The sequence below is a fragment of the Topomyia yanbarensis genome, chromosome 2, assembly GCF_030247195.1.
Source record: "Topomyia yanbarensis strain Yona2022 chromosome 2, ASM3024719v1, whole genome shotgun sequence".
NCBI lineage: Eukaryota > Metazoa > Arthropoda > Insecta > Diptera > Culicidae > Topomyia > Topomyia yanbarensis.
Window position 1 is genome coordinate 136,951,248 of NC_080671.1, and position 23,985 is coordinate 136,975,232.

Genomic DNA, 23,985 nt, shown 5'->3' on the forward strand with positions numbered 1-23,985 from the left:
CAGAGAATAAGTAGATAATTATGCTTGAGAGTAGCGAAACATCTTTCAATGTGCAACAAATCCTAAAGTGTTTATTGATCAATACCGGCGCCGGCCAGGTCCGAACTTAGATCGTGGAAGGAAAGGGAAGGAATGGTTAGTCCGATACTTGCTTTTGCCAGAGGACGTATATACTACAGCGCACTCCACAAGTATCACAGAAGGAGGATATTTTTGTTAGTAAGAGTATAGTTTGATCTACTTCTTCTTTACCGACGCCAGAGAGGTGACTTCACTATATGGACTAGATATCGATCCACCAAACTCATAGACCGGGGACCAACGGCTTTAATTCTTTTCCGAAGGAAGACGTGACCACAGATTTTTTCACCTCAGAAAAATCTCAACGACCTCGACTGGAATTGAACCCAGGCCAACTGGAATGAGTGGCGGTCACGCTTACCACTCAACCACCGGCGCCGTCAGATCAAATGTGTTCACCATTTAAGAAAACAAAAATGTTTGTAGCTAAACCTTATATTTTAGATCTACGATGTCTTCAGGACAAATAATCAGTATCAAATAGGTCATCTTCAGATCTAGATGGTGTTGCAGTGACTATTATTGTTAGGGTGCTTCAAAAATTATTTTCTGAATGTGGAGATATAGAATATTGCAGCCTTTAGTAACATTGTAGGGGAACTTATACAGAAAAAATTAGCCGAAAAAGTTATAGTTGTATCACAGACTAACAGACATAACACTCGAAAACAATGTTTCGCCCGCTTTAACGGTCATTTTAAATATATTTGTAGTTGGGACTGTGACCACATTTGCAATTATGGCGCCACCGACACATTAACAAGCATATGGGGGATAGACCACTAGTGAAAAATTGTTCCCAAACCTGAGGAGCAACCTACCAGAAATGAGTGTATGGGACCGTGAATAAAAGGTGGAGCTAGTGTTCTAGGAAAATTGTTGGATCGATGTTTTTGAGGGAATTTCCTCATAGTGTTATGTCTGTTGTTGTATCTCCAAAGGTGTTTTTTTTATTTTAGCAACTTAGGATGTTCCTAACAAAATCTGTTTCTTCACACATTTTTTTATTTTTTATTCCACGTAGACGGTGTCTTAGAACAACTTTTAGAACTCGTTTAGACATTTTTTCATGATAGAAGAATCCCGATAGCCAACTTAGTCAGTTAATTAATCCGTCGACGCCAAAGCACCCGATTTTGTCGGTCGACCGGGAAATTAATCACCTATCAAATTTTCTACTGGGATGATATGAATGTTTTAGGAAAATTACCATTAGTAAATCTCGAACAGAGGTACCTTATCTCGTCCTTCACGTTAGAGCAAGCGATAATGCTATATTTCGGCTGTGCATGTATGTATTAATGATGCTAATATAGAGCTTCAATGCATGGTTAATGCTATAATAGAGTTTCAATGGAACATTAGTGCAAATGTATAGCCAATATTGTGCAATGGCTTAATACTTATGGTTACTTGGGTCGTTTCGTTGTGCTCGAGCAGACAAGGAAATAATGAAATATTTATCACCATAATCGCAGTACAGTCGTGATTCGCTGGATGGGCCACAGCCTTTCTCCAACTCAGGGATGTCATGAATAAAAATGTCTGTAAAAGTTTATAGATGGTTGTGTAAATCCTAGTGACACTAGAATATTACACAGCAAAAAAAAAAATTGTGATATTACATCATAATCGCTGCACAGCGCTCTTTAGATTGAGTATTGTGATATTACTCGATTGAGCGCTGCACTAGAACGACGTACGCGAAACGATGTAATGTGAAAGACGTGTTGTAAAACGGTGTGGCGATCTCGATGTAATAGCGAACGATTGAATGGCGAACAATGTAATGTCGAACAATGTAATGGCGAACGATGTAAAGACGAACGATACAATGGCGAATGATGTTTTGGAGAACGACATAAGAGCGAACGATGTCATGACGAACGATGTAACGGCGAACGATGTAACGGGGAACGATGTAATGGCGAACGATGTAATGGCGAATTACGTAAAAGAAAACAAGGTACGATGAGGTACAGAATAAATATCGAGCAAAATTTTATGCTCAGAAACGCTTGATTCAGTTTTCTGTTACATTGCTTAAATCTCGCTATTTTGGATGAAAGTTTGGCAGCTTCATTCACACACACACACCACACACACACACATACATATATATATATATATATATATATATATATATATATATATATATATATATATATATATATATATATATATATATATATATATATATATATATATATATATATATATATATATATATATATATATATATATATATATATATATATATATATATATATATATATATATATATATATATATATATATAATGCATGAAGCTGGAAAATTTTCAGCAGAAATATCAAGAAATTTTATGTAAACAAGAATACCGCGATCGAGTATTTCTGATAGCAATATTTTGCTCGATGTTTATTTTGCACCACCATAAATAACCATTACCAAGGATTATATTTTCGTATTCACTCGATTCACGAACCAATACTAAAGACTAAATAAGTTGATTGCTGGAATTCTTTATAATTTTTTTGTTCGATCACGATACGAAATAAAGTTAAATCAAGTTTAGTTTTTGCTATGACTATGACTATTGCATTGGACCTTTTGGCTATACATGGTTCATGTAACTGAAAATAATATAAGCATATTGAACATTTAATCAAACATCAATCTTAGTAATTACTCAAAATGAACTTTGAATCACTTTGTACTTTCCAAGAATAAAGGTAGCATGCTGTTTCTCCAAACCTCCATAATTTCGCTAACATTTACCGTTACCAATTTATTTTTGCCTAGTCAAGTTACCAATTTATTTTTGTCTAGTCATTCCTACAATTTTTAATCAGGATTAGGTCAATATCCTATATAATATTACTGCAGTATCATGTCTTTGATTATCGCAAATTTATCACTTTCGTGTAGCAATTATTCGTTATATCTGGTTATATTTGCAGCGCCTTGAATTGCTGTATAATTGATGTTTGTATGTACAATTTCGTATTTCAATATAAAGCCTCGCTGCAAAAAATCGGCTGATAATCCGTTCAGTTTCGCTCTTTTCTACCCTAACATAGAAGCTATGATTTGCTGTGGTGTGATTTCTCGCATTCTGCATAGTTGGTTCTAGCTCCAACTTTGCATTTTGTCTTTACTCTGTAAACACAAATCCTGAAACTGAAATCGACGAAAAGGTGGTCAATCCGCTAAGTTGTTGAATCCAGATGCGCTCCCAACCGCAAAGTAGGCTATAGCGCGGCGGTACAATGTACTGGGGTCGTATTCGTTGATATAATTAACTTATATGATAATCTTCAGCTAACATTCGATCCTTCCGAAACTACACTTGGAGTACATGCATCGACATCAATGCAGCATTTTGTAAATATGTTTCGCACTTTGCATATTACCCAGCTGTTTAATTCGTAATAATTACAACACTTGGTTATATTATAATCGATTAAATAAGTTATAGGAAACTAAGGAGACTTGCTGTGAAGTACTTCTCAATTATTAGCAAAAACGTGTCTATATTTTCGAAACATAATTGTATACTTGATCAAGCTTCCCTGACGTGACAAGACTTGTATGGAAAAATACACGTAATTTGTAAGAAATTGAAGGATTAATTCTTGCATGTTACAGTGCCGTTTTGTATATTACATTGAACACGTTTATTGAATTTTGCATTAGCTGAAAATCTGGTCGTCTTTCTAATTTTCCCTACCCTACCGTTTGAAGTACAGTAATGTTTCGATTATATCACGCTTATATATCCATATATGTATGCATGTATCTGTGTATATACATATGTATATGTACGAATCAAAGTATGAAAATGTAAATCAGTATGTATATATTTAAATGACTGTATATACATGTAGCTCTATATTGTTTTATACATATATACATCCACCTGTATATATAACTAGGCGTGATATAATCGAAATATTACTGTATAAATCATTTTCGTATCCAAGAATAGGAGGGCATCCTGGACATGGAGGGCAAAACACTATTATTCGAGTAATACCATTGTTGCCGCGCAAATGAGTTAATTATACAATGTCAGCAGTGCAAAAAAAATGCATCACTGCTACGCGTAGGGAAGGTTGATGTTGATCTTAAAATCCCGAAAATGAAATGAAAAGAACACAGAAAAAGGGATCACTGCCTATTTACCGACCTCCCGCGCCTAATATACATAAGCGTGCCATACGCAGTCCGATTAGCTAGATTTGGTTTTTCCTTCTCACTTACTCTGCGGTTAGGATAGTAATAAAATCTTAGAAAGCGGTACAAATGTAACCGCATATTTTGTGAGCCCTTGCGGGACTGGACTAGGATTGAATAGCAGGAATCCGTATTGTGGTTAAATACGTCAGTCTTGAAGAGGCAGGGCCAAATATATAAGTAAACAAATAGGAATTGCGCCCTTCTAAGGCCATAGGAAATCTACACCGTATCTCAGGAGAATAGGGAAAAACTTAAGGACTAAAAGGGACAAATTTTCCCGTAGCGATATATGAATCGCGCGGGCAACATGTAGCTTTAAGATAACTTTTGTAAATATTTTCTGAATAAATTAAGTTTCAAGTTTCAAAGTGATTCACAGTGCTTCTTTAACTAACGAAAGAAAATCAAGTTTGAAAGTTCTAAAACTCCAGACGTCCTCCTAAGAAAGAAAACCCAACCACGGAAGCAGGACCACAGCCCGAGGAATATTAGGTGAGAAATAAAGTCCACGGCCTCGCTCTGGTAAGCAAAGTGTTGGGAAAACATTCCCGTTGTTTCATGGTGGCTCCAGAGAGGAGCACTGGAGAGTGATAGTTGAAATCTATCACTGAACACTGAAACTTCCGGACAGTCGAAACCTGGCCGATAACCAGAAATAGTGTGATAAGTATAAACGGTGTACAGCATAGAAAGCATTCTCCCAGGATTAAGTGCGATTAAGGAGGTTGCGCGGATGAAGTGGCAGCTTCTGAGGATACAAATGTAAACTAAAGTTCTAATACAGTGTTACAAGTACAAGATCCATAGAAAGTAAACATACATACCAAGTGTATAGTGACTGTAGTGGAAAGTATAAGAGACGCAGCAGACACCTTAGACAAGGGGAACTTGCTGAACCTTTTGACAGCACGCATATTAACACTGATAGACGTGGGTGCGCGGAATCTACATTTGATGCAGTCTGACATTTGTAGTAGTGTTGTGATGCAAAACGTAGGATAACTATCCGTGAAAACGCAAAAGTTGAGTAGTGTTTCTTCACGGAAAACTGGAGACAAAAGTTATGTTTTACTGCAACTGGTAAATAGGAAGGAAGAACACAGTCGGTCTCGCGCCGGCACCTGCATATTGGAAGAACACAGTCGGTCTCGCGCCGGCACCTGCAGATTGGAAGAACACCGTCGGTATCGCACCGGCATCTGCGGACTACGAAGAACACCGTCGGTCCAACACAGAAAAGGAAACAAGTAAGCTAATTTTAAGAGTAGCTATGGAGTATAATTTTGTACAAAATCCAAATGGCAACTGTCGCCTATGTGTTAAAGCTAATGATGTAGACAATATGGTGGCCTGCGACGATTGCGATCGCTGGTTCCACCTGAGTTGCGTAGGGTTGAAACATAAGCCAAAGAAGAGCGAGCTTTGGCTTTGTAGGAAGTGCCAGGCTATTAGAGACTCTCTCGCGGAGAAAGAGAGGCAATTAAGAAAATTTAAAGAGAGAAGTCAATTAGAAAATCCCCAAGCGGAAATTTTTGACTTATTAATTCAAAAAATTAATAAAATCAACGTCGGTAACCAGACTACCGCAAATAAGTACGCCCTAAGGCAGTCCCTAATGGACTTGCCTTATTTTGATGGGTCCTGTAAGATGTGGCCCAGATTTAAACAAACCTTCTACGAAACAACTCGTGAAGGGGAATTCACTGATTTAGAAAACCTGCATCGATTGCAAAGATGCTTGAAGGGAGGCGCACTACAAGCAGTTAACGCGCTGCTTTTAGACTCGCGCAACGTTAACAAAATTATCCAAAAATTAGAGGATCAGTTCGGAAGCATCGAACTGATATATTCAGGCCTTTTACGAGACGTGTTAGAAATTAGGAATCCACGTTTCGAACAACCACAAACCATGGTAGACTTCGTATCTCGAATTGGTAACCTCGTCACCAATATGGACTGTTTGGGACGTAAGGAATATCTCAATGACCAACGTTTAGTCCGTGATTTAGTCAGCAGGTTACCACAGGGACTGCACTTAAAATGGCTAACTCACGTTAATGAGGAAAGGGCGCTTTCAACCACTGCAAATCCCTTTGTCGCTCCAACGGTAAGCGATTTATTTGATTGGTTACAGCCCCAGCAAAAGCTAGCTACCATGTTGATAGCTGAGCGGGGATTACAAGACGATAAACCCGTTAGAATAGAAAAATCTAACAGGATTAATTATCACGCTACAAGCTACCAAAAGTGCTTGTTATGCGAGCTTGACCACAGGATAATAGATTGTGGTAAATTTAGAGAACTCTCTCCCGACCAACGGAGGAAGATCGTTAAGGAGAAGAATTTATGCTTTTCGTGCTGCAGACCGAATCACTCGGTAAAGAATTGTAGAACCACTAAAATTTGTAACATAGAAGGGTGCAAAAGTAGACATCACCAACTGTTACATGTTATAGCACAAGAAAAAAGGTCTGATGAAAGCGACAATGAAAATATAAATTACCACCATTCTGGTAAAATAATCCATTATCAAATAATTCCCGTCACTCTTAAGAACGGACCGCATGAAGTAGAAACATTTGCCTTCATGGATACAGGGTCCTCAGTAAGTCTGGTACAAAGTGACATAGTAGAAAAACTACATTTAAAAGGAATTGAACGTCCTATGACATTAGCATGGACGAATGGTAAGACTCAAAAAGAAAAATCGAGTCAAGAAATTCGTATGAAAATAAGAGGTCAGTTTGATAAAACTTATTCGTTAAATGGCTTGAGAACGATAAAGCAATTATCGTTACCTACTCAAACTCAAGCGCGAAACAAACTGATTAACAAATACTCTTACTTAGAAAGTACAGAGTTACCGCATTATGAAAATGCAACTCCTACATTATTACTTGGATTGCCACATGCGTACTTAATGACTGGATTAGAGGAAAAATCCAGAGGGTTCAATGAACCGGTAGCTAAGAAAACTAAATTAGGTTGGGTTCTTCATGGCGCAACACAACGTGGAAAGTTTTCGCCAAAGCATGATGTAGGTCCAAAAAGGGAAAACAAAAAAGAAATGATCCTAAGTCATTTCTGTATTGAATCTGTCAGGGTCAAAGAACCTGAGAAGCCGTTCATCTCAAAGGGCGATGAACAGGCAGAGAAAACAAAGTATGACGATACTTCAGGTCGTTTTCTAAGGTTGGAACAAGGGTTAGGTAGAAAGCCCTACCGACAAACAAAACAGAAAGAATATTTTAAAAACAAATATTCAAATTTTGAAATGAAACAAGTCGTGTCGGGCGTTGACCCGCAGACTTATACTTTATCGACAACACGTGCTTTGCCAACACGCCCTAAAAATGTTAGGAATAAGAATAAGGCACATGAAAGATTGAATTGTCATAAAATTGAAGACAACAAACAAAAAACCAAAGGGCAAGAGAAAACAAAGGCAGACGCTGCCGTAAGTAAACAAATTTGGCTGGGTATTGATTCCAGAACTAGATCACATACCAGATCAGCAGTAAAATTAGTGGAATCGGATTTCAATCCTCCAAACAAAAATCAGCCGGAACTTATCAGGAATAAAAACCAGGCGCTTAAGCAGGTACCTTTTCCGCAAAACATAAATGATGAAGGGTACAAGAAACACTTTATCGAAACGTTGAATGATATAAAAGAACCTTATGTCTACCGCACACGCAAGCGGGTAGACATTGGGAAAACTAAACAAATGGTGGAAGGAATACTACCACCAAACCCTAGGAAAATGAAGAGCATAACTAGACCTCGTACAAGGGCCAAAGCACTTCCAAGTAGGTGCGCTGATACTCTTCGTATCAGTAGATCAAGTACCAACCTGACGTTTAATGAACAGTTTCGAAGAACTTGTAGTTAAATAGAATAACGTCATGATTTACACCCGTAAGAATAATACTAAGATTTTTGCGCGGTAAAGCGATAATTTGAGTAAACCACTAGGATGATTTACGGGCCCTGGAATGTTGCCGCGCAAATGAGTTAATTATACAATGTCAGCAGTGCAAAAAAAATGCATCACTGCTACGCGTAGGGAAGGTTGATGTTGATCTTAAAATCCCGAAAATGAAATGAAAAGAACACAGAAAAAGGGATCACTGCCTATTTACCGACCTCCCGCGCCTAATATACATAAGCGTGCCATACGCAGTCCGATTAGCTAGATTTGGTTTTTCCTTCTCACTTACTCTGCGGTTAGGATAGTAATAAAATCTTAGAAAGCGGTACAAATGTAACCGCATATTTTGTGAGCCCTTGCGGGACTGGACTAGGATTGAATAGCAGGAATCCGTATTGTGGTTAAATACGTCAGTCTTGAAGAGGCAGGGCCAAATATATAAGTAAACAAATAGGAATTGCGCCCTTCTAAGGCCATAGGAAATCTACACCGTATCTCAGGAGAATAGGGAAAAACTTAAGGACTAAAAGGGACAAATTTTCCCGTAGCGATATATGAATCGCGCGGGCAACATGTAGCTTTAAGATAACTTTTGTAAATATTTTCTGAATAAATTAAGTTTCAAGTTTCAAAGTGATTCACAGTGCTTCTTTAACTAACGAAAGAAAATCAAGTTTGAAAGTTCTAAAACTCCAGACGTCCTCCTAAGAAAGAAAACCCAACCACGGAAGCAGGACCACAGCCCGAGGAATATTAGGTGAGAAATAAAGTCCACGGCCTCGCTCTGGTAAGCAAAGTGTTGGGAAAACTTTCCCGTTGTTTCAACCATATAATATCAATATAATGAATGAGCAGTTCTAATATATAGGTATGCTAGCTGATCAACTCGGACGAAAAAATCCGTACACCCTGCTGCAACGAATCGCGATCGTTTACCACGGTCATGCACACAGTCCGCATGGTGTACGGATTTTTTTGACAGAGTTTGTCAGCTGTATGCATCATTTCGATTGTCTGTTTATAACAAACATGTCTATACGGTGCTTTTAAATTTAGCTATTTTCAGCATCAGCGCACGTACTAATCGTTGTTGCTGCCCGACTAATGTGGCCTTTGATCGAGATCCTTTGAACGGGTTAAGTTTATAAAAATATAGTTGCAAAAATTCCAAGGTTTTAGATAAGTTAGATGGATATGAAAAATAATACACAAAATAGACCATAACTAGATGCTGAATGGCTAAAATAAAACTTTCGAAGTTTTCGCTAACCCTACTGTTCTGTGCATGAATGTAGTATGATTGTCTCGTCGAACCTGGAATAAAAACAAATATGGTATTAAATTTAGAATTGTAATGTGGTCTTATAGCACTGACAAACCGACAAGACTGATGAAAGGATTTTTGTATAAATTATAAGCATACAATTTTAAATAAATTACGTTGAAACAGTTGAATGCCCGGCATCCAAAAGGGATAAGCCACATTTATTTGAAAAGTGACTTTTTTGCATTTTTAATAGTTTTAAGTAATCTACCTGTACTGTCATTTGAGAAATTTAAAAATTATTTTTAGCATTTTTGCATTTAGCAATAAAAGTTGACCATAGAGGTAACCCCAGTACCAGCTGGGATCGAAAAGGGTGTAACCCACTTTGTATCTTATGGAAACTCGAGATTTCTCGTTCGATTTTCCGAGACTTTAAGAAGTCAGGGCAGTTTTTTCTTATGTAAAAATTAATGCTGGTTTAACGTACGCTTGGGGGCACGATCTGTCAGCCATTTGGGGACATTATAGGTCACTACTATTAATGTAGTGTCAAGTGATTAATTTCAATTGAAGACTTTCAGCCATTTCCCAAAGCTCCACTGCGCAAACCGTCGAATCGAAGCCGCAAGCGAGCAGCTACAGCTCTTAAAAAACAACACCGAAGCTAGAAAAATTTAATGAAAATTGTGGGTTGCTCCCTTTTGGACGTAGGCCATTCAGTTGTTCCCTCTTTATAGTGAGTTACACTTTCCGATTTCATGCGTCAATTGTAATAGAATATATATCTAGACCTTTTATTCAAAACGTCATATCTACAATGAGTGACTCTCTTTGTTTACTTTCTCTTCTGTTAATAATACGGTCACTTTAACATTTACCCCTCAACTCTTTGCATAATATGCTAGTTAAAACCACCGTCTTTCGATCTGTACTGTAAAATAAGTGAAAAGTGTTATAGTGACGCCGTAAAAATTGAAAGAGAAAGTAAACAAAGAGAGTAACTCATTGCAGATATGACGTTTTGAAAAAACGCTCAAGAAATGTCTTGTAGTAAAAATCTGGGCAAGATGCATTTGTCATAGCACGAGTCGCTGAATTGTGCATCAACTCTCTAATAATCTCGTGCCAAATCTTAAAATAGAGTCTCATGTCGGTTGTAGTAAACTTATACAGTAATAGATCGCTGAATGAACCACTATATCGATCCAGCTAAAGAAGTTGTGCAAGTAATCGAGTTGTTAATCAGTTCGAGTAAGAGATATCAAAAACTAACCAAAAACAAAAAAATAGTAAAGCAGTTAAAAGTCATTGTGGGTCTTTCAATAAAACTAAAACTATAATCTCAGTTTTGTACGTATATCATAAATCCACTAACCTACTATAACAATCGTTGGATGAAGTTTGTTTATCAGATCGCTTGAAGTTTCTTCCTGCAATGAGAGAAAGTTTCGTTGTGAGCTTTATTGGTTTTACTTGTTTTCACGATAATATATTCTCGTTGCAGTTGAATATTGAAACAGCCTGCTTTCAACAAGCGTTTGTTTTCTGTTCTGGATGTAAACTCAACGTTACAACTAGCATAGAATGATTCAATATATCGTAAACAAGTTGTGACGGTATGCACCCTCATAGAACAAAACAAAAACACGTATTTGGAACGAACGCAGCGCAGATGGAAAATTGGTTGCCTTGTACCAAAAACTACATATAAAGAAGACTGGTAACTCTGTCCAGAATCTGGAGACATCAGCAACACCTCTTGCGTGTAAAGGTAGTACTTTTCATAGTGATTCACCAACACATACATACTTTTACGTCGAGCTTCCTACCTTCGTACAATAGAGGTGCTGTACTGGGAAGGAAAGGGGCATCAGTCTTCTTAATATGTAATCTTCGCATGTACGCAGCCGAATTTTTTACCTTGAAGAAAGAGGCGAAGAAGCCTTGCGTAAAAACTATTTCTAAACTAATCTATTTTTAACGTAGATATTTTGCTAGCTACGCAAACAGGCGTTATTTGCATAATTGTACCATGTACATATATTGCCATGACATGGGAGAAAAATGCGATTTAAAGTTAGTTAAAAAATACTTTAGCACGACACAGGAAATATCTGCAACCTTTAACTAGCTTTTATTACTGTGACTTATGGGTATTATCAGTAGAGTTGCATTAGTTTGAAATAATTAAAGAATAATCAGAATATTAATTTATGTACCTCCAACTGACAAACTATTTCGCTGATATCTTCTTTCAACATCCTGGATATTCCCACCATTACATCCATATCCTCAGCTGTATCTGCAATGTGCACGTTTTTGTCGCGGTATGTTTGAGATACCTTGATTATTTTTTCACGCTTTTTAATAAAATTTTCAATAAATTGATCTGGTCGCACTCCCGTAGCTTCAGAAAAATGATATTCAATAAAACTGTGTTTCATTACAATTGGAAAGTTTTCCATCAATTGACTCAATGGGCAGTGATCAATTTTGTATCGTAGGTAACATTTTGTGGTTTCGAGCAGTTTTTTATCCCAGTCTTGGTTTTCATACAATTGCTTCATTAAGAGATTATCAAGTAGGAGAGGTTCGCCAGAAAGGGAATACTCCGCTTTTATACCAACTCTGCACTGCCTCATTGGATCGTCGCCAAATTTCTGCTTTTTGTCATATTGACCAGATTTATGCGCTCGGTTCAAATATGAATTTCTATTCTTCAGTTTTTCTGTTAAGCTACTAGATCCGTTCCCAATTATCATGCCATCGTCGTCCATATCAATGAAGAATGAGTACATCGAAGAAACAGTTTCAGCTACCCGGCGAAAAGTGGAAATAGGGATTGACGGCGTAATATTTCGCAACTGACCAACGATGTGGTCAACCAATCGATTGTAGTCAGTTTCATTCAAAAAACTTTCTTTATCATGATCCACAGTCCGATCTAATTGAGTCACAATATCACGTGGTATACTTGACCAATCGATTTCGAACTTGGATAGCAGTACTGCCGTAGAAGCATCTATTTTTGTTTTGCGTTTCAAAGCAACAAGATTGGAACCGCTGCAAGATGTAGTGTGCGATCCTACAGGTTCGTTCGAATAGTCTAATTCTAACTCATACTCTATTGTAACATCTTTTTGCTCGAATGATCGTTTCATCGTACATGAAGGTTCTTGATCTTCACACTGATTGGCCAAATTCATTCCTGGAACGTCATCGGGTAGCAGTGATTGAATCATTTTTTGCATCAGACTGCGAATTATGTACCGATTTAGATACTCGGTTGGGTGATTGGAGAATTGAATTTAATGTAGATGTGGTCGGCGAGCTGGATTCGATATCATACTGAAATTTAAAAAAAAACATTGTAGTTTCATTAGTTTTACCAAAATAAGGAACTTTTTGACAACTCAATTCTTTTGTCGTGATTACGACATACCTTTCAATATTGGACCCCTTTTCAAAATTTTTGAATAATGATAGGTATACTATATTTGCACTAAACAGTCGGAAAAATGTGCATCAATATTGTATTATATTTTGAAGTATTCATTATTTCTATAAACTGAGCCAGAGCAGATTTTTAGAAAATCTACCGAAAGCGACGTACAGAAAAACTAAATTTATATTTTAAATGACCGTTAAAGCGGTCGGAGAATAGTTTTGGAGTGTTATGTCTTCTAGTCTGTGCCCAAGATGCGCTTATTTGAAATATGAGAAGATGGTATTGCTTGTGGCTCTAAAAACTAGATTCTAACAGCACTGCGCACTTACTATTCTTCTATAAAATTCTTCTCAGAGACTGGTTAGTTCGAATGATCTGTCTATGAAAGTACCATCTCTATCATTTGAAATACATAAAATTCTTCTCAGAGAATGGTTAGTTCGAATGATCTGTCTATGAAAGTACCATCTCTATCATTTGAAATACATGTGTTTTGAAAGCTCGCAGTTTTCAGTAGCAGTTTGATCCCTCGCACTTTGAAAGTGCGGAGTCCAGGTTAGTGGGAAGCGCGCAGTAATATAGGTTTGTTCTAGTACACCATTCCTGTTCGGAGCAAACAGGAGCAAAAAACCAGGAACGATTATCTCTCTGCTCCGGAGTGCTCCTCTGTTTAATTGATGTTTGTTGTTAGGCTCATTTGCCCATGAATCACAACTACTTGCGCACACCATTGTACCGTCATATCAAATGGACAAATTTATCAAACATGATATAGTTCAAGGAATCCGCACGAGGCGGTGATAGTGTGCAAAGTAAATTTAAATTCGAAATGATGATCGTGTTTTATTTAGCGAACTCTTCTCAGTGCCATGTCTGACAGGTCTGTGATTTTGTGTTATTTAAGGTGATTTTTCTATTTCACAAATAATTGTATTTTTCGGTAGTGCGCAGAAAGAGCCTTCTATGTCGGTATGGATATCACACCTAATCACAAACGAAAGCTGTTTTTCAAATATTTTTTATATAATATACGGTTGAGGTAAGTTGGAGGTGACGCATGCGGGGCAAGTTAACGGCACTATTCACAGTGCAAAAATAGTCATCAAAGCAAGAGATTTTTTTCTTGTGTATCTCGGCAATGCAAGGGACATTTACTTCGCCCAATCGCCTGCAAATTTTGAAAATTTGCTTTTCTTCGCTTCACATATTATTGTCTACAAAAATAAAGACAACGCAACAAGTTTATAAAATTCAGAGATGTTGTCAACAGTCTACCCTTTATGCAACGTGTTCTATTTGGCTACCTAAATCAAAGCAGTAAAAAATCACAACTAGAAACACCACCAACTAGCCTCGGTCTCTCCTACTGAGTTCTATTATCTGAGGCGCACAGTTTCCCTATTAAGAAAAATCCCAAACTTCGAGATTTTGGCTATGGAACATTGTCCGCGTGCACTTTCTCTAGGTACCCCAAAACATCACAAACACTTTCAAAACAAACTCAGTGAATTTAATAAAAAAAAGGTAAAGCGTTGTAACGAATTCTTTAATATTGCTCGTAATCACAGAGTGCTAATTAAGTATGTATATGGCACCACTACCCAGTTAAGCTCAGCAGGAAATGAACCTGGCTGGTTCCAGTTCGCACACGGGCTCTAGTGACACAACCGACTCTAGTTAGAATCGGTTGTGTCACTAGATCCCGTGTACGAACTGCAACCAGCCAGAATTCCAGTTCATTTCCGGCTGAACTTTACTAGGTATGCGTGTTGTCAATTTGAAACTGAATGCGATTTCCTATTCATTCGTTATGAAATAATGATTGTGCTTACCAGATATTGAATGTCATCATACACAAACGTCGATGCTTTCGAAGCAGCGTCGATCGATGATTCAAATGGAGTCCAACTCTCATCTTTCTTTAGTAACATCAGTACTAATCCTCCATCCGCACATGCATCCACAACGTCATTCTCCATAATGCTGGATCCGTCCTCTTCCAAAACTATTCTCGCATACTCCTCATTAAAAAAATGTTGTGCTGTTAAGTAATAGAATTGCTTTAATTGATTGAATTTGAATATTTCCCCATACTACCTTTCTGAAACAAATTAGCCACTGTTGGAATGATTTTGACGAAGGTCTTCTTTCGTGATGAATTGCAAATCCTAATTAACTTCGATGTATTCATTATTCGATAGGATTGTTTTGTTGAGTTGATAAGATGTATTGTTTAAGATGCGAAAGTAGCCCTGATGGGATGCAAAATAAAAAGAACATTTTGGTTTAGTGTCATATTATAAAATCATATTAGGTATTCTTCCAATTCAAAAGATCAGGTAATAGATAGTAGCACAGAGAATAGACATATAAGCTAGAACAAACTTTCCCGAAAAACCTGTGTTAACATTTAAATGAAAATGCGTTGAAAATCACCATCGCATACTGGTTTGCATGCGTGAGTCACCATTGTATCCAAGTTTGCATACAAGTCCTGTATAGCGACGACTGGCCGATCGAAGCGCCGACCAGTGGCAAGTTGCTACTTGCTGTTGTCATTTCAAAGCGACAGTTTAATTTATTACGCAAGTTGAACACTTTACTTTTATGTCAGTTCTCAGTGATAGTAGTGGCAAAAGTATGGAGGACAGGAAAACCAGAAGAAGCAGACCAGTAAAAACTCTAGGGAAAAGAATTGTAATGAGTTTCATTAAAGCTCGTGTAGAATAATACCTCACTTCGTTATATCAAACAATTCTACACATTTGCTAACCTATTAACGCGAAATTTGGCCTAGCCAGAGTTCATGTTGAAAATTAGTCAGTTAGGGTTAATATAAATTGTCAAAGGTAAACTGAAAACATGCGTTTGATAACCGCACTCCAACTGCATTGCATTGATCATTGCGCCACCTACAAATGTTTGTCCACCGTTCCAGACGTCTGATTTATTCGTAATTTCAGTTGCGAGTGTTTATACACATTTTGAATCAAGCCTAAACGTCTGTTATTCTAGCACTATTGGCATAAGCGCAAGTATACCGGAGACAGACTTGTTCCTGCGCATTAAGGATAACTGACTTGCAAAGAAACGTTTGGAACCGTGTAAAAGGTTGTTCTGCTCCGAACGATAGTTCTTGGAGTAATTTCCTCATGGTGTTATATCTGTTTGTCTGTGGTTATAGTTTTCAGTGGATTAATCATGTTAGTAAAATATGAAAGGTAAAGATCCTTTCTAACATACACCCATGCAGACTACAAAAAGTGAATATATACTTCCTTTGAAAGACTTACCCTATTTAAGCGGTATAGCATGCTGATGGAAAATGAAGGTTCGTCTATCACAAGTGTAAATTTTAAGTGGCGTGATATCGGCTAAACTGGAGAGCTCTACGCACTCATATGTTGCATTGACGTCTTGATCCTCTATGTCCACTTGGTCGACTATATTTAAACCTACGTCGGTAATTGATTCAACTGTGATTCTTTTTCCGTAAACAGTTATGCTTTTTGAATCGGTATTATATATAATTCCTTTTATGCGCAGCACAAAATAATGTTTCTGAATTGTCGTACTCCAGAAATATACATACATCTCTCTTAAACGAATATCCGTAATAAATCATGGATTCTGCGTATGTATACGATGCATCACACATAGCAAAAATTTTCATGAGTTGCTTTTCATCTTCGTTGAGGTCGTCATAAGTTTTAACAACCTGATCGAATACTATTTTGTTATGGAATCGGTTCTCATTATTGCCTAGTAATGCTTGCCAGTACTGATGGCGTTCACTGCATAATTTGAGAATGTTTTTGTAATTACTGGCGTGACGCAAGGTTGTTTTGAAATAGGAATGCTTTCGTTCTCCTGTCAGTGTACAGAAAGGCATTAGTGGTCCCAACTGCAGGATCAAATGGGGATAATGCCATAGATAGTGATGTTTAGGCCGAAGAGGTGAGGAGAAAAGCTCTGCTCTAATTCCAATGTAATGATTAATAGCCAATCGCAAAATTCCAATTTGTCTTTCTGAAATTATTGGAGCAGTTATGAGATCAGTTATTTGTTTAAGGAGCATCAACATCTTAAACTCTCTGGTATCGTATACTCCGCCAGTTTTCATCAACAGCATTGGTAACAGTTGTATTAAACGCCACACATCTACGGCTTTACTTGTAATACAGTCCTTTTTAATGTTCAGGGTTATTTGAGAATGCAGCTGTAATTTTTTGAATAAATAATTTATTCTACTCGCGAGAAACTTTTCGCCAATGAATCGTTTCCTTATAAACGCACGAAATACTAGCATAATATCATAGTTGAAACAACCAAGAAACAAATCATGTGCTACACACGGTGGTAATCCATAATCAAACAGTTGGAATTCTTGCAGTTCGTTGAAAATAGTCCGTTTTTTAATACCTTTTACAGCTTTTCCAGTCATTTCCATTTCATAGATATCCTTCTCATACCGCAATTGATTTCGAAGTTCACATCTTTGCAAAGGAGCACTTCGAAATTCTTTCAAAGTGGTATAACAGTATCTCGAAAAATATTCCTGTGTGGAGAAATTCGCCGACAATCCTGCCATTTGGTGTGTGCCAAGATTATCTCCTAGAATTGCAAACAGTGTCCCCCGAACAATACGTGACGATCCCCGAACGGTAACTGTTATTCCGAGAGTCTCTAGTTCCATTAGATCCTGGATCAATACCTTGAAAATGTTCTCTGTTGTGAATTCTAGTAGGTCCTTTTCAAGACAGAGTAGCGCAAGGAATGTGTTTTCGGTGCTAGCACGTTGTGAAGGATGAGTATTTGCTATTGTGTAATAAACTCCAACTATTTTGTGACGGTTTTTAGCATCACCTAATGGGTTGACGGTCCCGAAGGAATCTTGATACAAGAATATTGAAATAACATTTGCTTGATTATAGAATCGACTGTTCTTGTAACATAAACCATCGGTGAAATCGGACATAAATCCTGTTACTCTTCCTTTTTCAGAGAAAATTGCATCGTAATTTGATTCGACTTCGAAAATAGATTTCAAGGTTTCGAGAATGGGAACATAATAAAGAAAACATTCTTTTCTCATTTTGTTCAATCCGAGATGAACTTTGACGGGATCTACGTATTTGAAATTTTGTTTAAAATATTTTTTGCGCATGTAATCCGAGCGAAATATCCCAATTCTCTCACTGAACAAAACAATGTTTAAATCTTTAGTGCTAAAACGTGTCACAATTTCATTTTTCTCAAATTCAGATAGATGAAGCTTGTCAGCAAGCTTTCCAATAGTTTCTGCGTTGTGTTTCTGTTGTATCATAGATAACTCATTCAAATGTTCTACCACTTGTTGTACTGCTTCATTAGCTACATGGTGCTTTGATAGCAGGTTCAAAAACATCAAACCAATTGATTTCTCAGCATTTAGAATATAGCTTTCATCGTTCTGTGTAACAGCACTGATATCAGTTTCCTCCGTATTATTGGATTGCAGGGATGACGATCCCACTGTCCCATCTATTTTTTCGGTTTTCGAATTGAAAGTAACTGGCTGCTTATCTCTATGATTATGATAGTACATATTGTGAATGGATAAACTGTTTCTAGTCATAAATGGCTTTGCTCTACAATTCAATGGACAATAAACCGATATGCCTTGCGAAAGGTGATCCCTGAGATGTTTGGCCATTGTCTGGAAACTATTGTGGAAATACAGGCAACCGTCAGCAGTACACTTTAATATTGAATCGTCTGATACACGTTCGATTGAGTGACAACGCCTTATATGTGCTACAAAAACGGTGTAGGTCTTGAAAGTGATGTTACATCCGTTTATATTGCATTGAAATGATCTGCTGAATCGATGTACGTGAACATGGGCTCTGTAAGCATCGACATCATCGAATACAGCTTTACACGCAAAGCAAATCATTTCCATAACACCTGTTGAATCAAAGACATAGACATCAAATTTATATTAATGATAGCATTACACAGTATTTAAATATGGCGCCGTGTCAGTGCGTTCTGTGAGTCATAGGAATACCTCACAGGATTCGATGCTTGATATTCACGGACTGCATCATAACGTTTCAAAATCGGTGTACTTGAAAAGATTCCGGGAATGGCCAGGATCGATTGCCTATACGTATTTATAAACGCAGCTTCAAGCACAATCATACAAACGCCCGTTTCCACGCGATCGTGAATTGTACACTCCCGAGAGCCCCGACTCTCGGTCTTAGAAGCCTAGGTCTTTGCCTACAGTTGAACCATACTCAACAAAAAAAGGTCACCTAGGACCGATTTCTTCACCATCGCTTAACTTTTAAACCAGTTTCACCAGCCGTTTAAATCTGTCTTAACTGCTAAGCGAGGGTGAATAAATCGACCCTTAGTGGTGCAAACTATCATTCCATAGCTTTCAATACAAATTAATTTTCAATACAAATTAAGCAATGGTTTGAGTTGTTATAACACTTAGCATCTACCGTATGTGTGAAGCATACACGAAATTTGTAGTTTCAGCTTGAGCTTATGCGACCACCCCTGGCTGCTACTCCGTTATCGACCTGGACTAGCTGAAGTTGCACAGGGAATCAGTAGATAATTATGCTTGGGAGTAGCGAAGCATCTTTCAATGTGCAACTGCTGGTAATCCTAAAATGTTTATTGATCAATACCGGCGCCGGCCAGGCCCGAACGTAGAACGTAGAAGGATAGGGAAGGAATGTTAGTCCGATTCTTGCTTTTGCAAGAGTGCATACTCGTAATGTGTAGTTTCATAGTACTAATTTCAGGCCGTTTGTTTATTCCATCAGCCTTTTCCATTAGAAAGTACAAAATAGCGACAACGTCTAAACTAGTCCCACAGGTTACACAGGTACACTGATGACCCATATTTATAAACACTCGGTTGATATGAAACCCAATTTTACGAACTTTTTAACTGAATGTATGAACCATAACGTCATCCATAAAAAGACAAGACAATCCAGATTGACTGTGACGGTTAGGGTCCACTGAGAGGTTGATAACAGTCTCTTTCTCCGGACAAAACCAGCCTAGAGGCCGTGTGGCATCCGGCGGGTTGAAGTTTCTTAACCAAGAATTGATCCACTGGGCTCCTGCTCCCATGTCGTGAGAGGCGACTTAAAACAGGAGTCCTCAAGTCAAGGTGTTTTTCCGTGCCGAGGAATGAATGGCTGGCAGGACTAAAACATACCAGTCGCGTACGGAGTGTCATGGGTCTTACCCTTACTGTGTTAAGCGAATATTTGACAAAGTGGACGTTTGTTTCTTCGCAAATCGTGGGATTCAAATGGTGGTCAGGTCCCTAACACCCATGTCGGCGTTCGCATTAGGCGATTATAAGCAACGTGTTTGGTATCTTACAGCTGCTGTACAACAATGGCTGATGATGAAATGTGTACTACTGTGATCGAGTATGGTTAGAGTAGCACAAATTAATCTTCAGCATAAACGTACATCAATGAATCGATCCGCCGTGTGCAGAAAGAAAAAGCTTCTATAGCTTTGGTTCAAGAACCGTGTTTCCATAAAGGAAACTTCTATCAAATACAAATTAAATACGCCAATGTCCCATACAAACGGGTCATCCATTTTTGGCTCAATGAACGAGCAAATTACACAACCCAATTCGTCTTGACAGGTTTGATATGGCGAAAAAAATGAAACTGGCAACATTACCAAATTAAAGTGGCTGTGCTTGTTTTCGTTCATTTCCAAATCAGGATCTGTATCCTTGGTATCCTTTTGCTCTTATTAATAAAACAAAATTTTTGACCTAATATAGGAAATACTTCCTCTGGACAATATTCGGTAAATTTTCAAATTTTTAATAATTGGAACTATATTACCAACGTAAAACGTTGGTTCTGGCTGCATCATTAGGAACTTTTATTATCAGAAGTGAACATGCGTGTCCGAGGTTTGACAACATACATCAGTACGAATGCAGAGTGCTATCTGCAACCGTTCGAACTATGTACACGATTGTGAACTGGTAATGGACGGTGATAACCGTGATAACCTGTGAAAGCAACTTTCTATCCGTTCAGAAGACAGGACCGGAGCCTTCGGAGGGAATTATGACCACTATTTCCGCGCTGTGGTAGCATTTTTCGAATTGCTTTCCAAGTGTAACGTGAAACCGTTTGTGCTTCTGAACGGCGGCTACGAAAAGAACAAACTAAAAACCGTGTGCGAAGGTTTCCTGGACAGCGTTTGAAACTTCGTAAGTGCTAAAACGTTCTCCTAATTACCAGGTGTTATTAAGTTTGCGCGATCGCGAACGTAGGTGTGCGTTGTTAATTGCGAAGGGCTTAAGCGTTCGTATGTTAACGTGTTTGTGACGTGTGCGTTCATGTGACTTCGCGAGTACAAGACTGGATTTTGTAACCGTGTTGCTGTTCCTATAAACGCGTGCGTTCTTGGATGGTCACGCGAACCTTCATTCTGATAGTTAGTTTTCGGTGTACAATTAACATTCCGACAGGGAGTATTTACCCCATATCACTGGAGTCCTCGGTCATGTCGCCATGTAACGTGGTGTCCAGTGGATATGAGAGCTTTCTTTTTTTAAATGATCCAATTGAAGGCGTGGACCTAGTCTGCTGATATCAAGGAAAGAAACATCCGGAAGTGACCGATTCATAATCGTGTAGGTGCCCTGGATGGTCGCGAAGGGCTCAAGCATTTGTATTGTTTAACGTGTTTTATAACGATATAGCGTGTATTCTTGCTTGATCGCGCGCGAACAGTGAGTCTGATGCATAATTTTTAGTGTATGGTACAGATAGTAGAAGAGAGTTCGTTTCCCCATAGCACTAGAGTTCAAGGTCATGTCATGTTGGAATGTGTTGTTTAGTGAATATGAGCGTCACTTTTTGGTTGGTTCAACTGAAGACATTAGTCCAGGCTGTTAGGAACGAGGTAAGACTTCCGGACGTGACCGTTTCATGATCGCGCGAGTGGTGGGTTAATGTTTGAGACGGCTTTTGGAAGTTTAAAGATGCTACGTTTACTTAACTACCGGGGTTTTTCATGTAGGCGAAACCGCGGGCGTAAGTATATGTGGATTATTGCAATTGCATGGTCGCGTTTGTGGCCAGGTTTGTGTTATCGCGAAGGCCCCGAGCGTTTGTACCTATATGAGTATAGATAGCATATAGTAGATATACTAATAAAAGGAATCATAACATGCCTAATAAAGAAAAAAGATGCAAAGAGCTTGTTTAGAAGTGTATAAATTGACCGATACTATTTTGTTATACATCAATAAGGGACCATTAATAAATCACGGAACGCGTTTAGGGGGGGAGGGGGTACGCCAAGTTGTTACATGTTGTGACGTATGGGGGAGGGGGAGTAAGCTAGATCGTTACGTAACATGTTTTTACTAAACAAAAAAATATTTCGAAGAATTTGTTACGTAGTAGGGGAGGGGTGATAGAGAAATTTGTGACATTTTGTTACATGGGGGGAGGGGGAGTCAATTTTGGGCAATTTTGCATTACGTAATTTATGAACGGTCCCTAATAGAAAAGCAAACCAATAGATGTACAAAAGAAACAGACTAGCGAAGTAGAATAGATACTGTACCGTATTACAAGCAGAAATCTTCGCGCTTCTGTGTGGCTGCCAGGCTGCCCTGAAAGCACTTAGTTCGACAGATTCGAGATCAACATTAGTAATCGCATGCAGGGCCGGCGGAAAGCGAGGGTAGTATGGGTAGCACTACCTGCTCAAAAATAACCGAGTTGGTAATTACCCACTCGAAATTTTGAACCAGTTCAAAAAATTTAGATGCGCAATGCATGTATCTCACACTACACACATTTGAAGACATCGATGTACCACAATTCCATTTGCATAAACGAACGTGATTTAATGTGAATGTAATGTAACCGTGTGCATTGCGAAAAGGGAAACAATCCTTACTAATGAACCCCTCAGCCTATGCTTTCTACCCACTCGGGCGTAAAGTGTTTCGCCGCCCCTGATCGCATGTCGAACTCAAATCGAAGATCTTAACATTTCAAATGCTATATACGTTCTATGTGTTCCTGGTCATTCCGGTATTACTGGAAATGAATGGGCGGATGAATTGGCTAGAGCGGGCGCTGCGACTGACTGCATTGGTCCAGAACCAGTTTTACCACTTTCAATAAGTTGGATAAAGCACAAGATTCGCTTTTGGGCTGCATCCGACCATGCCAACCATTGGCGTAGCTTGCAAACTTGTGTTCAAACAAAGACTTTTCTGCCCGAAGTGAGTCCGAAAGTGTCAAAGAATTTGCTGCATTTTTCCAAGAACAAGTGCAGTATTCTAGTCAGGGCACTGACAGGACATTGAAAACTCAATCATCACATGGTAACTATTCAGCATGCTGCATATTCGTGTGATCTTTGTGAATCGGATTACGAAACTTCATATTATTAGATATGTAACTGCCATGCAGTAATGCAATTACGTATCCGGATTTTTTGTTCTTCATACATAGATGAGCCTATGTACAGAGAGCTGAAACTATGCTATTGTTCCTAACCCAGTGTGATTAAGAGCTATAGTTTAAGCCGTATTTGAATGACAATATCTCTTCGGGGGTGTTGTTGGTCTGTTACCCCAATATCCCCTCGGGGGTGTTGATATATCCGCTCACTGTTTAAATAATAATTCTGAATCCCTCCCGGGGTTGGATATTTTTTTGCATTATTTTCCTTACCCCTCACCTTACCACTTTCCCAATCCTTCCCATCAGAGAAATGATGAAAAAGCAAATCATGGCAAGGCAAACCCGTCTGTCCGTTGACTGTGCATGTAAATTTGCCAAAGAGCATATTATGGCATTCACATGGGAGCAAGCAACACCATGGCAGTGTGAGGACGGGATTGCCCCTCGTATATCAACTATAATTCATGGTCGCAACATTTTCTCGTTCATCCGCATTGAATAGATCACCTGAACAAAGAATTTTCAAATATTTTCTATAACTAGAAATAGCAAG

The 23,985-nt window shown here is 38.3% G+C and overlaps 1 protein-coding gene across 2 annotated transcripts; it reads right to left on the bottom strand.

Moving 5' to 3' along the window:
• Positions 1-9,237: 9,237 nt before the first annotated feature.
• LOC131686252 (uncharacterized) lies at positions 9,238-16,391 on the bottom strand. 2 transcript variants are annotated; one of them, XM_058970516.1, is made up of 6 exons: positions 16,242-16,391; positions 15,046-15,200; positions 14,781-14,989; positions 11,720-12,848; positions 10,876-10,930; positions 9,238-9,547 (listed from the first exon to the last, which is right to left on the bottom strand). In XM_058970516.1, the coding sequence occupies exons 4-6, from the start codon at positions 12,749-12,751 to the stop codon at positions 9,267-9,269; spliced, it is 1,368 nt and encodes a 455-aa protein (XP_058826499.1). In that variant the 5' UTR covers positions 12,752-12,848; positions 14,781-14,989; positions 15,046-15,200; positions 16,242-16,391; the 3' UTR covers positions 9,238-9,266. The 2 variants fall into 2 exon arrangements, with proteins under 2 accessions (XP_058826499.1, XP_058826500.1); XM_058970517.1 differs by lacking the exon at positions 11,720-12,848.
• Positions 16,392-23,985: the final 7,594 nt, after the last annotated feature.

What these genes read in the sequence shown, in the direction of transcription:
- LOC131686252 (XM_058970516.1), bottom strand. Translation starts at nt 12,751, where the DNA reads ATGCAAAAAATGATTCAATCACTGCTACCCGATGACGTTCCAGGAATG. An exon ending in AAATAGTTTGTCAGTTGGAG is followed by an intron (nt 10,931 to 11,719) that starts GTACATAAATTA and finishes CTCTCATTGCAG; the next exon opens with GAAGAAACTTCAAGCGATCT. An exon ending in TCCAACGATTGTTATAGTAG is followed by an intron (nt 9,548 to 10,875) that starts GTTAGTGGATTT and finishes TTTTTATTCCAG; the next exon opens with GTTCGACGAGACAATCATAC.